General features: G+C 38.8%; 1 protein-coding gene across 11 annotated transcripts in view; it reads left to right on the forward strand.

Annotated features, from left to right (window-relative positions):
- Nucleotides 1–1,399: 1,399 nt before the first annotated feature.
- The window catches only part of LOC123746798 (arginine/serine-rich coiled-coil protein 2), a 119,674-nt gene continuing 104,080 nt past the window's right edge, over nt 1,400–16,993 (forward strand). For 3 of the 11 annotated variants that reach the window (XM_045728573.2, XM_069321672.1, XM_069321674.1), the window contains exons 1-2: nt 1,400–1,559; nt 9,529–9,588. In XM_045728573.2, coding sequence (XP_045584529.1) covers nt 1,497–1,559; nt 9,529–9,588 — 123 coding nt within the window. In that variant the 5' untranslated portion in view covers nt 1,400–1,496. Of the gene's footprint in view, nt 1,560–1,588; nt 1,680–9,224; nt 9,324–9,528; nt 9,589–10,050; nt 10,166–11,296; nt 16,296–16,993 lie in introns of those variants that run through there. The other 8 variants (XM_045728583.2, XM_045728607.2, XM_045728563.2 and 5 more) reach the window with 7 other exon arrangements.

A 16,993-nucleotide genomic window follows, 5' to 3' on the forward strand; every position in this document is an offset into this window, starting at 1 on the left:
GGCTCCTTTAAAGGCAGATTCTTTGGCTAACTTATCAGCTCTATCATGCATTCGGAGGCCAACATGAGATGGAGACCACATGAAATGGACTCTGTTACCATCCTTAATAATTTTGTTGTATTTGTGTCTAGCTTCGGACACGAGCATGTTACAGTTATGTCTTAAAGAGTTGAGAGCATTTAAGGATGATAAGGAGTCACTTACAATTAATGTATCAAGTTTTGAGACTTGTACACATTTCAGTGCAAGGATCAAGGCAAATAGTTCAGTCTGAAGGGTAGAGGCCCAGTTGTTTATACGGACTCCCCACTCAAAGTATAGGCCATCGCCCATTGTCAGGACAACTGCACTTCCAGCTGCACCCGTGGTGCGGTGTAGGGAACCATCAGTATATATAATTTGAGAGAGAGAATGCTCTGTGGACAGAGCATCAATATGGCTTAAGGCGTTGAGCTTTGCCTCAAGACGAAGCTTGGGCTGATCTCTAATTTGCTTCTTGGGTGGAAAGGGAGGGATTAAAACTGGAAAGGGTGTAACCTCCCACGGTGCAGGAAAGTGCCGTTGTTGTTTCTCTTGGTACAAATCATGAATCTGATACATTCTGAGTTGAGTTCCAGTTTTTGTTATCCATTTGGAACAATGCTGATCTTCAATAAAGAAATTCTGGAGGGCTTCTGTGCAAGGATTAGGATGAGTTGAAAAGCTGTCCAACTTTTGCCTCATTCAAAAACAAAACTAAAAAGTACCTAATTTCATCTTCGTAGTTTCCTACACTGAGCTTTAAATTTGCTCTGTATCTAGTGTTACCCAATCTCCCAACCTTTATGTACTTAACCCAAACAACTTTATCATTGTGTTCATTGCTGTCTTCTTTTATGTGCTAGCCATAAGCTGTATTGTACCTATTAATTTTTGTTAAACTATCATTCAAGCTGTCATTGCAATCAATCTGAGCTACCTATGTGCTTAATATACCTACAATTTTCTCTCATCTTTTATTTTTTTTCTTGCTTTGCAACTGTTATCATTTTTTTATAAATTTTGCAAGTATTTACATACTTAAAATTTTCTTAGACTAAGGACCTGCCCGAAACGCTGCGCGTACTAGTGGCTTTACAAGAAAGTAAACATCATGCTATGTATCCTCACAAATCCAATTTACCTTCTTGTATATATATAAATAAATAAATAAATAAATAAATAACCTGGCTGTCTGTCCCCCCGACACAATGAATTATTTTTATAACGAGAGCCCTAATTTTTAAAGTTGGAAAATATAAATTATAAATTCTCTCTTATTTTTCAACAGCCAGATTTAACAAGTTTAGTGTGTGAGTTGTGGTGAAAATAAAATGCTGTAGTGTTTGTAAATACAGGAAGGAAGAGGAGAGGCGCGAGCACCGGTCCCACTGAATAAAGCAACATTACCGTAGTCGCCAGGAGTCAGCCATTTTGGCGGGGTGTGAGGATTCGTCTTGCCTGTTACAACCTTGAAAATGAACGCCTTACAGTCTTACTCAAGCGATGACGAATCAGGGAACGAAGCACCAATGCATAAGGTAGAAGATAATGACGTGTGTGTAGTGCTTAGTGTTGGAGAAGTGAGTGTTTAGGCCACGACACCCGCCACCCGTCGTCTACACCTAAACATTGCTCGCAACTGCCTAGTAAAGGCTATTGTTAGTTGGTTACTTTACTGTTTGCGTAGAGCGTAAATGTGGTGGAGTGAAGGGCAGGGTTGTCCAGTAGGTGCCCCTCGGGGATGGCAGGTACTGTGGTGACTGTCAGACTTGGCGGGGGTCTCTTGTTAGCTGGTGTAGCCTAGACTTTACACGTCGACACACCTCCGTGTAGCCTTAGGTTATGTTAATTTAAGCCCAGAGATTTGCCTTGCATACCACATTGCTCTTATACTTTGTCTATTATAACAATTCCCAGTTTTAATCTTATGATCAAGTTTCCCCGTTGTCAGTGTTTGAGATATTTGACTTGACTCTTTGGTTCATATTTACCTGAGATCCATTATGTATCTAGTGGCTTCGACGAAGCCATGAAGCCGGTGTCTTGTCAAGGGTACCCCCATTTGTTCTGTTGATTTTGTTCATTTGGATCTTAAATTGCAGGTGTTTTGGCTTTTACACCTTTGGCGGGTAAGCTGTTCCATGGCTTTATAACCCTGTGGGTGAAAGAGCATCTCCTATTTTCTGTCCTACATTATGGCTTGTTGAGCTTAAATCTATTGCTCTTTGCCTGTGTTATATCTGACCATTTGGTGAAGTTGTCTTGATCATGTTCTCCAAATTGTTCATAATTTAAGTTTTGATGAGATTAGCCATCATGTCTCGTTTGCAGTGAAGTTAGCTTTTTAGCCCTCGGCCGTGCCTGGTATGGGAATTGACTCGGTTCAGGAACAATTTTTGTTGCCCAGTGTCGAGCTTTCTCCAAAAGTTACGACGTAACCACTGGTTATGTCATAACCAGTGGTGCAGTGTTACCGGAGTTCACCGGAGCGCTAGTCTGGCACCTGGTTGATACCTGGTTGATGGGGTTCTGGGAGTTCTTCTACTCCCCAAGCCCGGCCCGAGGCCAGGCTTGACTTGTGAGAGCATGGTCCACTAGGCTGTTGCTTGGAGCGGCCCGCAGGCCCACATACCCACCACAGCCCGGTTGGTCCGGCACTCCTTGGAGGAATAGATCTAGTTTCCTCTTGAAAATGTCCACGGTTGTTCCAGCAATATTTCTTATGCTTGCTGGGAGGACGTTGAACAACTGCGGACCTCTGATGTTTATACAGTGTTCTCTGATTGTGCCTATGGCACCTCTGCTCTTCACTGGTTCTATTCTACATTTTCTTGCATATCGTTCACTCCAGTACGTTGTTATTTTACTGTGTAGATTTGGTACTTGGCCCTCCAGTATCTTCCAGGTGTATATTATTTGATATCTCTCTCGTCTTCTTTCTAATGAGTACATTTGGAGGGCTTTGAGACGATCCCAATAATTTAGGTGCTTTATTGCGTCTATGCGTGCTGTATATGTTCTCTGTATTCCCTCTATTTCAGCAATCTCTCCTGCTCTGAAGGGGAAGTGAGTACTGAGCAGTACTCAAGACGGGACAACACAAGTGACTTGAAGAGTACAACCATTGTGATGGAATCCCTGGATTTGAAAGTTCTCATAATCCATCCTATCATTATTCTGGCTGTTGCAATATTTGCTTGGTTATGCTCCTAAACGTTAGGTCGTCAGACATTATTATTCCCAAATCCTTTACATGCTGTTTTCCTACTATGGATACATTTGATTGTGTTTTGTACTCTGTATTATGTTTAAGGTCCTCATTTTTACCGTACCTGAGTACCTGGAATTTATCACTGTTAAACATCATGTTATTTTCTGATGCCCAGTCGAAAACTTTATTAATATCAGCTTGAAGTTTTTCAATGTCCTCAGCCGATGTAATTTTCATACTGATTTTTGTGTCATCTGCAAAGGATGATACGAAGCAAGTGCAATTCACCTCTGCAAGTGAATGGTGGAATGGGAAAAAGGAGAGGGTATGAGGGGAAAGGAAGATGATGGCTTGTGGGTGATGGTTGATCGTGGCAGGAAAATATTCGTATTACATCACTAATAAGTTAGTGTTACGATATTTCTTTGTTTTTTAAAGGTTCAATAATATTTAAATTTGTATATATTTAAAAAGTAAACTAACTGAATTGTACTGGTACAAATCTGGAAACAAAATACCCGATGCACGTGAACGCTTCTTGTTCATTTACGCAAGACAAACAGTATGAGACAGAGTTGCCAACCTATTTTTTGTTTTCGTTTTTTTATTTTTTTATATATACTGTACAAGGGTTCTTGCATTCTTGTACAGCCACTAGCATGTATTGCGTTTCGGGCAAGTCCTTAATCGTAATTTTCCTTGGACTACGACCCGCCAAATCTTTTAACAAACAGGTACCCATTCACTGCTGGTGAACAGAGGCTACAGTTAAGGATAGGCCAGGATATGAACCCAGGCCAAAGCACATGTGAAACACCAGGCGAGTGTGTTACCACTTCGCCACGGGGACTGTACTACTTTGGATACGAATATTCAACGATAATGTTCATGTCTTTAACAGTAGTTCATTAGACAGGTATTCTTTATTCATACAAAAGTATATTATAGTATTAAATACTAAGCAGGTAAAACAACAAAATTGCTACACACAACTTTACATAATTTAGTGCTTTTTGGGGTAGTTCTGTCGTGTGAAATACTGAGTGACTGTTTAAGACTATCAAAAGCATGGCAAATGTACCAAATATTATATTATGGGGCAGATCGAAGTACAGGCTTGAAGTCTCTCAGAGAAAAAATTGTTGATCATAAAGTACAGTCAGTATTGAAAGCTCTCACTGTTGCTTTGTGTGTTCAAATGTAGTTAGTGAAGATGCTCTTCGCTATTAAAAATTTATGGAAAGATGGGGAAAAAAAGATGGAAAATTGTGTGATGCCATGAATGCTTCACATCTAAAGACAACTTGTTCAATTTTGCGTTCTCCATTTTATTTAGCTCGATGACAGACCATACTCTGATCACTTTAGCTTACTGGAACTACAAAAGCAAAATGGTGTTGACATTGAAATGGAATTGCATTCCCACTAGTAGGTTCTCTGAGAGAGAACTATCAACATCAGAGGCCCAAGACTGTTCATCACCCTTCCACTACACATGCGGGGCATAACTGGCCAACCCCTCACAGTGTTCAAGAGAGAACTTGATAAGCACCTCCAAAGGATACCTGATCAACCAGGCTGTGACTAATACATCAACCTGCGAGCAGCTGCGTCCAAAAGCCTGGTTGACCAGTCCAGCAACGAGGAGGCCTGGTCGAGGACCGGGCTGCAGGGATGCTATGCCCCGAAACCATCTCAAGGTAACCTCAAGGTAGTGCCACAGATAATTAATCACATGGCCATTAATATGAAAAAGAAAATTTGCCAGCATATCGAGCAAATAAATGGCAAAATTTATGTTCTCGTCGATGAGTCAACAAGCCTGAGCATTAAAACAACCTTGATAGTTTACTTGAAATGTAAAAGTAATAAGGAAGGTAATCCCCATTTTGTGTTCTTAGATCTAATTGAACTACCTGATCAGAAAGGAGCAACTATTGCTAGGCATCTATTGAGCTGTCTCAATTATCATGGGTTTGATCACTTATATTTAAAACAGAACCTTGTAGCATTTGCTAGTGATGGCACAAGTGTCCCATCACCATTGTAAATTAATTGTTCAAAAACCCCCACATCCGAAAAATACTGAAATTCTTTACAAAGAATCGGGCGCGATTGTCACTAGGTGGGAGCCACTGGTAAACTGAGGCGTGATTGCCATGCCACCACGCGCTAGGTCGGCTACACGCATATCAACAAACTCGTTTCTCGAGGCAAAGCTCGTAACCCGATTCAAATTTTCCGAAGAAATTGGGCTCGTAACCCGAAAAGCTTGTAAGAGGGGCATTCGTAAGCCAAGGTGTCACTGTAGTTCATTTTGAGAATTAGCAGTCCCTGTGGCGTAGTGGTAAGACACTTGCCTGGCGTTTCGCGACCACTTTGTCCTGGGTTTGTATCCTTGCCAGGGAGGATTTACTGGGTACAAATCCATAATTGTAGCCTCTGTTTAACCCAACAGTAAAATGGGTACCTGGTTGTTAAACGAATTGGTTGGGTTGTATTCAGGGGAACATAGGATTAAGGACCTGTCCGAAATGCTACGCGTGCTAGTGGCTGCACAAGAATGTAAGAACTCTTGTGTATATAAATAAATAAAAAAATAGAATATCAAAACTTTGGTGTGAGGTGACCAGGGGGCAGAGGATGACTCCAAACACTGATATTCGGTGAGGGCTCTATAATATACCCAAGTTGAGAAAGCATTTACTGCCACCTGTAGGCAGGCCTGCATCTCCAGGAGGGACTGGCTAAAGCAGACCAAGCTTACGTCATTCTCATTCATGTGCAAGTGTATTGGTTCGAGAATGAGATGGGACCTCAAAGATTAAGACAATAGTATGTGTCGAACTCGGATGGAATCCTGTGGTACCCTGGGACTGATCCCACCCAATAAAGGTTCGGTACATTTGTTTCCAGGAAGCTCCGTAGCCAACAGTGGAGTGCTACGTAGTCCCAGTTGGGCAAACTGGGAGCATATGGCCTATTTGGGGAAAGAGAATGGCAGTCTGCAAGATGGCCTACGAGTCGATCTGCCTCCTGGATGGAATTCATGAGGTGGAGAGAACAATCTTCATTACTGAGTTCAGTCCTCAGCCTGAGTAGAAACTATACATGATTGGGATAGTTACAAAGATTCCAGCTGTCAGGAGAAGCAATGATGTACTAAGACCTTTCCTAAGCATGAAGGATGCTAATGGGGCAATAAGAGGACAGTAATGTCTCATCCTTGCCTGGTTTAAAAAAAGGCAGGAAGGCTTGCTTCCATATCTTTGGAAAGAGGCTGGCATACCAACTGTTGTTAAATACTGAATGTCCTAGGAAGATAAAGGGGAACCCTAAAGAACTGGGATCGGTGTCGACTTAAAATTTGGAGAGATGCAGGAAGCCCCGGTTAACCCCAAAGGGGCAGAAAACTGCAGAAATAGGCTGACAAAAACATCCATGAGCCCTATTAATCTGGGACACCCTTATACATAAAGTGGATTGAGGATAGGGAAGACAGGTGCATAGTATGTATCCCACAGTCATCTGATTAATATCCAGACACCGGCAATGGGGCTGTCAAAGCAAAGCTAGAAACATTGCTCCGCCTAAATAACATGCTTTGACTGGAGGATCAATTGCTTAAATTACAGATAATCACTTGTTGGCCTTCACTGCCTCCAGTTATGGAGCTTTTGCCATGTATTCCAAACTCTTGTTTCAATGTCTCATTGTGCACGCATCCATCCAGCAGAGCAAAAAGCAGGGCTGCCTCTAGGAATGCCGGAGGTGATGTCTCTTAAGACTGGAGAGGAATGGTGAGCGATTGGCAGTGTCATCTGAGTCAAGGTCGACCAGTAACTGAAATGAGGCTAGGTCAGCATCATAACCCTGCCACCTGACAAACAATATAGACAACGAGGGTGGGTTAAAGGTGGCAGAGGAGTATGAATGTCATCATAGTGAAAAAGGATGTGCAGATGGTCACATCCCATGTAGCAGATTGTGGATTCTGCTGCCAACATAAAAGGACCTCCACCGAGGCACAAATGAAATATAGACGATGACCTGGTGATGTCATCTCCAGGTGATAGATTTGTTATTTCAAGTGTAGGGGAGGATAGGAGAGTGCAGAAAAGGGTTCTGCCTGTTTGGTTATGGCTACATCAAGAAAGGGATGGCCACAAATGAGTGGCATACATTGAAGTATCCCATCACCATATAAGGGTGGAAGTAGTGTGTCAGTTTCTCATTGAGTAATAAAAAGGCCTGGGTTGTATTCTGCAAAGAATTTCAGGTGTCTGGAAATGGATGGAGCCACATATCCATGCATTGGATGCTATCCTGCACCAGGAGGGCGAGGCCCCCACCTTATTTACCAAGGTAATCCTTTTGATGGACGACATAACCAGGACTGCGAAGAACAAGATTGCGGTGAGGCAGGTTTCACAGAAAAATACTATTAGCAGAAAGAACTTGCATCTTCCACAGTAGTGAATGGGCATTCCAAAACAAGAAATGTGGAGGGCTGTGAGCCATTAACAGTGGAGGATAAGAGCATAGTTGTGAGGGATTTGGTGCATACTACACCTAGGGGTCAATCTCCTCTCTATACGATTGAAAGGCCTTCATCAAAGTAAGCATGAGCTTGGTAAGAATGTCAGGGGTCCCCATGCTCCTCTCTCTCTCTCTGATGAGCACACTAAATTCTGGTCCTAGTGTTTGGTAGACCTGTACACATCCAGAGTGATGGTAGTTTAATAGATGTCTCTAACTAGAACCATTGCACCAGTAAGCTTTTGAGGTTGTCTAAGAAGAGCATTTCATTACATTCCTATTTGAATTTATTTTAGCGTTTTATTCTAGTTTTGGGCAATGTGATTAGACAATTGGCAATAGTTTTTGCTGTCTTCCATCCCTAGTATATCACTGATAAAGCAAGCTAGGATGATGATTATTGTCTTGGTGCAGCTTGGAGAACAGGTTCTGTCAGGGTTTGGCTTGAAACTCATGCTGTCATTAGCGTATCTTAACCCAAGTACCATATTAAGCAACCCGTTGTCGCACTTTCGTATAGTCAATATTGACTTATTAAATACGTGCATATGTGACATACTAATTTATTGTGAATATTTTAGTTTACCTTGAAAAGCTTCATAGAAAACACCGACCTTACCTAACCACCTTGGTATGTTAAGATAAGCATCTTATTGCTTCGTAATTGGTATAGGTTAAGTAATAATTGTAATTACGAAGCAATAAGATGCTTATATTAACATACTAAGAAGGTTAGGCAAGGTCGGTGTTTTCTATGAAGCTTTTCAAGGTAAACTAAAATATTCACAATAAATTAGTATGTCACATAGGCACTTATTAAATAAGTCAATATTGACTGTAAGAAAGTGCGAGAACGAGTTGTATTAAGGTTAGTTTTTAGAGTTGGGTCACTTTGAGTAATATTTGGTTTTAGTTTATGCTTGCAGACAGGATGAACAACCCAGCGGGTTTTCTTCCTATTGGGGAGTGTTGTACATTCTGCTATGGCGGTATGTCCACTCACAAGATGAGTGGTGCTACCCAATAAACTCGCCCCTCGGGGCAAAATTTAAATTTAAAAAATTTAAGTTTATGCTTGCAATATTTTTGACCTAGATTCTGCCAGTATATTATAGTTAAGATGGCTGTGGAGCACTGGTACGGCAATATTCTTACAAACCTCGCCTGTTTACTAGGATCAAAACATTGTGAGAATATGGTGGTATCTGAATGTGTTGATAGTGTAGATGATCCTTACATAATGCCTAACACTCTCTCATGCCCATGTTTGTTATCTCGACTATTCAACCCTAAACCTGAAGTTCAGGTTGTATTCCAAATTTTAACATTTAAGAATTTAAATAACATTTTAAAGGTTAACATGAGTAGTGGCTACAGGCATTGCATGTAATTAATGGGTATGCCCTGGTATTAGATTACTGTGGTACAGTACTGTATTGCTTTTTGGATGCAGAAATCCCGCATTGCTGCAGCCCTAGGAGATCGCTGCATTCTGAGTAAGAAAATTGGTGGAAAGGAGCTCGTCCTTCCAGATTTATCCTCTTGTAGAATGGTGTGTTCCCTGCATCTTGTATATTGCTTATCATTGTCCATACACATTGATACTACTGTATATATATTTATATAGTTTTTTTGTACATGACCAACCTCTTGAGTTGATCATGCTCTCAAGAGCTGTAATAGTTATTACTTTCTAATACTAGTTTTATACTTTTTTTTTTGTTAAATAAGGCTTTGCAGTTTTTGTTTTCTTTCAGACTCGCAAAAATGCTGATCCTGGCACTAATTATGATGATGTGGGAATGGATATAAGTGAGGTAGGATACTGCAGGTTTGATCTACTTGCTCAACTATATTTCCTTTATTTTATCTATAACATCATGGATTTTTTATATTCTTTTTCTTTGTTTGCTTGTGAAGCACTATTTACATGGAAGAACTGATGTATTCTACCATTTACAGTATTAAGCAATTATAAATAGGTTCAATATAAAAGCTTTACTTATTGCCATTGAAGATCTTCCTGATAGTCGTCTCACCCCCGACTTGGAAGCTATTTTGATAGGTTGACTAGGAGCAATGGTGAGAATTTAAAAAACAAGTGTAGGCCATGACACATTGATTAGGCTATTTATGTAAATATTACTCGAGCTTTTTGACTGCATGTTTAAACCAAGATGAAGCCACAAGAGCTGCTACAAAAATAACAGCAAGCACTATAATGAAGTCTCTGAATTTCGTTTGATATTAACACGTTCTGTTGATATACTATACACAAGTCGGTGGAGACTTCTGCGACTTTAGGGAACGTTGGTTGGTTGGAGCTCAACACCTGGTAGCTGCAAGACCCTAAACCTTGTAAAGATGAGGTGTAAGCTCAAATTATGAGCACAGGTGAGTAGCGTAAGTACTTTTGAATTAAGGAGTAACATTAAGGTTGAAGCTTGTTGTAGATCTTGTGGAGCTCTTTACTTATTAAGGGATCATTAGGGTTTTCATATGTATGTGAATGTCGCGTGTATTTTGTGATGTGGAAGACATGAGCGGATTTTCCTAATCAATTTTCTGGTCACTTGGACCCGCTCAGTCTTTATAGTCTAGTCCACAAGACTATTAAGTGAAACAATGTGTCTTTCACTTGTTAGTTGGCTAATCATTAAATCTGACCATAAAGCCTTTTGAAATTAAGCTAAAATAATGAAAAAATAATTATCTCTACTATATGGTGAAGAGTTCATATCTGGACATAATAAAGAAGAATTCTATTTAATTTGTGTATAGGTACTGTATCTTAGTATGTGTGGGTGATGCCTTGTTGCTCTGGTTTTGACACCTATATCGGTACAGTACAGTATCTCTATTTACTGATATTGTAATTGCATTGGTTATTCTGGGACATTATTTCAGACTCAAAAGTGTACATTAGGAAGGCTTAGTGGTTTGTTCAAAGACTCGGTTTTGCTTTTTCAAGCGTTAATAAAAAAAAATTGATGTCAAAAGTATGTTGCGCTACATGGTGTTTGCTGTGTATTGTGTGAACTTTGTGTTTTGCATAAACAAAATAATGATTTCATTATTTATTCAAATACAATTTAGATATTTTATAGAGAGAAAAGAGTAAGAGATTTCAAGCTCAGTAACAGATTGACCTAAGTTTTAACATTTATAAATACCCAGCATTTTAATAGGGTATTTGTCATTTTACACCTCTCCACTTGTTAACCAATATCCAAGGGTTAAATTAGGCTTAATTTCATTGTGTTTATCTTGCCTTTTTTCTTCTCACTTAAGGATGTTTAAAAAATCTTCATAAACACTTCTTACACTTTACATAGTCTGCAATAAATAATTCATTAAGTTTTTTCTTTTTAAGTATCCCATGGGTGGCAAATATCTCATGGTTTAACCATTTCCTTTTGTCTTCTCTTTGTTTCTTGATGACAACTTTAAAACATTTCCTCTTACAGATTTGGAACTTTTAGTTATGGTCCTAATTCAAAGCTTAATGAAGTTAGTCCCTCTCCTGAAGACTATTTTGGAACCTAACTTATTTTTTATGCAGGGTGGGTACAATGGGCACAATGTTAAGATAATGAAATTTCACCAAATTCACTCACTCACATTCTCTAGTGGATTGAGGTACAATATCTGCATCTTGAATCCAACCTGCTTGGGACAAAACAATGCCCAAATTAAATTATTCTGGCTTACAGATACCTGTAACCCTGATCTTAAAGAATTCTAACCTAACAAGTGACTTTCAGGCAGTGAGGGGCTTAACTGGTGGTGGGTGAGAGGCAATGGGTTATGGCAGTGCTTACTCCTCCCATGTCTCCAGTGCACAGAAAACAGCTAAACTCCCAAACACTGACTCGCTACTAAACAACAACGAACAAGCTACTTTATGAAGGATGATGATAATTACAGTATCTGCTTAATCTTTGCACTGCTCACAAAAATTTCATTTATTTGACAACTGCTCTGTGCTCCAGAAAAAAATGTTGCTTTTTTTTTTTTTTTAACTTTTAATATTGTTTAAATGCATTCCCAGTTCAAGGGGAAAATTAGAAAGAAAACATTGACTGACTGTGGGAAGGATGATATCTTATCATGACGTCACAATTCATGAGCATCCGTGGAGCTATCGCCCTGTAATTAGCGCATAGATATTTGTTACATATTTCAGTGTCACCAATTTGTTTTCATTTTATTTTTTTTTGCAGTTCTATTTAAGTGTATCATTTGAAAAATATATATAAAACGTATAATGTGTGTGAGCATCAGTAGACTCAAATTTGTCATTAATATGTACACCATATGCAGATAAGTCACAATAATGTGGCTGAAGATATGATGACCAAAGCACACATTAGAAAATGGAGAAACGATGATGTTTCTGATTTTTTTTGTTTAGTCATCGTGTACACCATGGTATATTCTTAGACCAATAAACATTATTTTTGCTGTTATACTGTATACACACAGTATATCTAACTACAGTTTTATGCACCATTACGAACTGCTAACCCTTTGGCTGCGCATCACATCATTTGATGGGGTACATAAATATGCTCAGACTGCCTATCATATCAAACGATGTAGCACGGAACTACATAATATTTAAGTCTTACACATACATGGGGCTCACAGTTGCTCCCTTAGGCCTTCAATAACAATCCTCCATTTTGAAAAAAAAAAAAAACCTGAAACCCTTACTTTTTGTCTAGGGCCTTAAGTAAAAAAAAGAAATGAGGACCATATCTGGCAACATCACCTATCCTGTGTGTGAATGTGTAGGGCCGCCATGTTCTTCCCACACTGCACACATTCCTAGCCAGATCAAACATAGGCATACCATTTTCATGTTTATGCTTTTTTTTTCTATTACATCGATTTTCTTTGGTTGAACTTACCACTGACTTTCTTGGGACCCATGGCATGATATATAGTAAGATCTTTTCTGTTCAGCAACAAAAAAAGAAAATGATAAAATTCTTCATAGTGAATTGAAATGCAGTTATCAATAGGCAGGATTCATGGGTAAGCTGATCGTACCTCACCCTCTGCCTTGCAGAACCCACACACATGATCCATACACGTATGAACATGGGATTTGTATTCCAGAGCAAATGTCTTTCACTAGGGCAAATTTTACGGTGAAATTGTCGTCATACACCGAAAAACTAGTACTCAAGGGTAACGCTGAGGTTCCATTGTAATTGACGTTAACATCTCTGACCAAACCAACCCACCATCAGTGGTGCTTGAACAAGTGAAGTGGCGACTTAATAAAATAAACTTTTGGCTATTCTATGTAGATTTTTTTAAATAGTACTGTATTTTATAATATAAATTGTAAAATATTATGCCATATTTAAGCTTGATTAAAAGTTTTTAAGCACTGTACAATTGTTTACCAGTTGATTAGGTGGATCATGAATGATAACATGGCTGTTCCCCTAAGCTTGACTTTGGCAATGTTTTGCATGAAAAATCCTTGCTCAAACATTTGTATGTTACACTGAACAATTTTTACTAAATTCAATATGTTTTGACCATCCAGGAATTTGATAACGCAGGGTTCGTTAGAGCGAGGATGAACTGTGTATTCAGTGCGTGCACCTACAATTTTGTGCAAAATATGCAAGTCTAGGCTGAACTCTGATAACTGGCTACGAGATTATTACACCCTCCCGGAATTGATCAGTGGTTCATAATGGTGCATGAAAATGTAGATAGTTGTATGTAAAGTGTGTATACTGAGTACAGTAATAATAGCAAAAGCAATGTTTTGTTGTTCCTTCTTATTGGTCTAAGAATATAATATGGTGCACATCTTTGACCCAAATACATTTGAACAGCCTAATGTTTAACACATTTTAATATAGACATTTCTGGAATGGCACACTATTGGGTAATATTACTGTAAAAAACAGACAGAAAACAAATCATGGACATTGAAGTACTGTACAGTATGTAAAAATATCTTGGCAACTCCCACCATTAGTGACCCAGGGTGACCACACTGGGGGGCAATGGCTCCATGAATGCTCACGAATCATGACTTCACTGTAAGATTTCCTGGCTTCACTATGGCCAAAGTAAGTCACAAAACAATTTATTGTTTCCCATAATCAGGGAGAACACTTCAATAATATTTGGAGGAATTAAAAAAAAAAATTCACTCGCTAGGGAGTTGTCTTGTATAAATGGGCACAGTCCAAGGATTAAGGTTGGTTCAATAAGGACAGTGAAGCTACCGCCGCCTCAAGTGCTTGCCTGTTAGTGACTATGGGGAGTGAGATGTAGCTCGTTATGCCTTGCCTCCTAGCATGTATATCTGCCACATTTTCCTCTCAAAATTAATGTATTCATCATATTTTTGTTCTTAAAGTTATGGATTTACTTGGCTTCAACAACCTCTTCCTTCAAGTTGCCCACCACTTGTACAGGGAACATGAACTTCCTTACATCTTTATACCTCAGTTGCATGTCTGTCTTCCACTGATGTGTCCTTGTCCTACCTCCTTTTCATTTAAATAGGCTTCCTTTGTCTCTTCTCCTTAGGATCTTGTATGTATTTATCATATCCCTTCTGGTTCTTGTAACCTCTAAGAAGAGAGAGGTGAGGGTAAGTTTCCTCAATCTACTGTTACTAATCTAATTGCAAATCTCTAAACTTTCTCAAGGTTCTTTTAGTGCTTCATAAAGTGTGGGAGCCATGCTGGTGTTGTATACTCAAGTAATGGTCTCGCATAGACATTGTGGATGTACTAGACAGTCTCCATGTTTAAATTCTTAAATGATGTTCTTATGTTTGCTCACTTCCCATATGCTTCCAATGTTGTCCTGTTCACACAAACTTCTGGTGTTAGTACCTTTCTCTATTCAGCTGACTTTGGTGCCCTAAGATAGCCAAGGTTTTCCTGGCTTATTAGTTCTATTCCATGGAGTACTGGTTCTTGAGGAAAACCTTTCTAAATCTTTATTATTGCTTGCATGATGAAAATTAGCAGATGCTGTCCAAAGATTTATTGCATTCCATAAAGTTGTTTCTTTGACATTGCACAAACCAGAAGGTACATTCTATGTAGTTGTTTTAATGTTAAATACCTGTGAAATTAATTTAGGTTACCCTCATGATATTGATGCCTTGGTCCATGGGATAGATGAAGGGTTCGGTGTTACAAGGTAAACATGATAAATTGTACCCGTAGTAACACCACTTTGCTACGTTTCTTAGGTTCCCCTCTACCATGGGTACAATTTTCTTGGTAAACCAGTCTGGGAATGTTCATAGTCATCCACACACTTTTTGGGGGCTTTATATAAAGTAGGGAGATTCTTTGCTCTTTTCTTTGGCCTAAGCTACAAGCTTTTTTCCCTAAATGGTAATAATTTACATTTGTATGCACCTTCACAGTTGGCTCAATACAACACTCTTACTCATTCTTTGTTGCATATTTAGCCAACAGTAGGGTAGTTTTCATCATGAACCAAACTGTATTTTTTTACTGTAACTTTTTCCAGTACATTCTTGGCTCACCAGCATTATAAAATTGTTTTGGTGATAAATCTTCAGTTTCCACAAGGTGCTTAAACTTCAGTACAAGAGACTACACTAACTGTATCGGCAAACTGCTATGTCCCAGCAGATTTTACTGGTTTTAATACTAAAACGACTTTTAAAGCTCCTAGGCCATTCTAATGAATACAGTATATGAACCTCTCGGAAATATACAGTTCTGCTTATTTTAGCACGGTATCTCCCTGATTCATGACTAACCAGCTTTTTGGTTGGTATTATCTATTCAGTCTGCTTGTTCATAACACTGTTATACAGCATCAACACACTGCATTTTAGGCTTCCTTAGGGGGGACACATTCAATGGGTGTTAAAAGTTCAATTTTATTGAAACTTATTTGATAGTAACAATAGGGCCTCCTGGGATATAGTTTCAGCATTGTAACCTAAGAAGAAACTAGGGAAAATACTAATTTTCAACAACACTAAAAAAAAATTAAAAATGAATAATCGTCAACAAATTTTGCCCATTTTATATCCATTACATTCAACTGCCATAATAGAATCTAACTGTATATTGTAAATTGATTTATTTAGTTATGTCTAGTTTATGTAAAAAAAAAAAAAAAAAAAAAAAGTTTCTACACCCCTCATTTTGCATAAATGACCAAGTTTAAAAATTTATAACTCAGATTTATGCATCAATTAAATTTTTTTTTAATTTGGGTAGAACTATCTACATAGTACATAATATGTACAATTTAGGAGACTCCCTAGAAATTTGAAGTGGAACATTATTTTTAAAGTTGTAAAATACTCATTTGAAAATGCTATACAGATACTGAGAGATGTGCCATTTGTGGACGAGGTAGCTCTTGACTGATTTCCTTCAAACATCACACGTTTCTTGATTGGGATGGTTTCTGTGTGTTGAAGTCTCGGCAAATCACCCGAGAAGCCATGGATAAACTCAGAACAGGGAAAAATGGAAAGGCACAGGTAGCGTTCAATTGCCTTTCCAACATTTTTGTATAAACATAATGTTAACATTAACCATTGCATTTATTTGAGATCTAATGACAAAATACAGTACCATAATAGAACATATTAATTATAATAGGTGTGTAATGTTTAGCCTCCAGGTGGCACTTCAAGGGATTCTAACAAGGGCCAGCCCCAGGATCCATTCCATCTGGTAGTGGTTTTGGCTTTGTAGTCTGGGGTCACTGTATTTTCTTGTCCATTAGTGCCAGGTACTTGTTAGTATGTACATGGTGAGGGAATGCCAAGCATCCAGGAATCTATCCTTGTACCCAGTGTTATACGTGACATTTGTAGTTGCAATTCCAAAGTCAAATATGGGTCAAGCAATACACACAGAGATCACACTAACGTGATGCATCAAATGAACAAATCCACAAGGGCCGTGACCTTATTGGTGTAAAGATTAATTGGGTTTTCGCTCTTTCCCTTTTTCATAATTTGGACTTGATGCAAGATCACAGTAAAGTGTCCCGAGTTGTTCATGTACTGTAGTCACCAGGAAGTTGGAGAGCTGTCTTCTTTTTGTTGTGAGAAGGAATGGGCTTCTTTTGTGCCATATGCTCATTGTTAAGCCACCAAGAGTTGTTGCCTTTGGGGCAAAATGCATGTAATGGCATTTTGTATGTTGACGTGTGTTCTGATAGGCAGACATT

This window comes from Procambarus clarkii, chromosome 10 (genome assembly GCF_040958095.1).
Source record: "Procambarus clarkii isolate CNS0578487 chromosome 10, FALCON_Pclarkii_2.0, whole genome shotgun sequence".
In the NCBI taxonomy this organism is placed as follows: domain Eukaryota; kingdom Metazoa; phylum Arthropoda; class Malacostraca; order Decapoda; family Cambaridae; genus Procambarus; species Procambarus clarkii.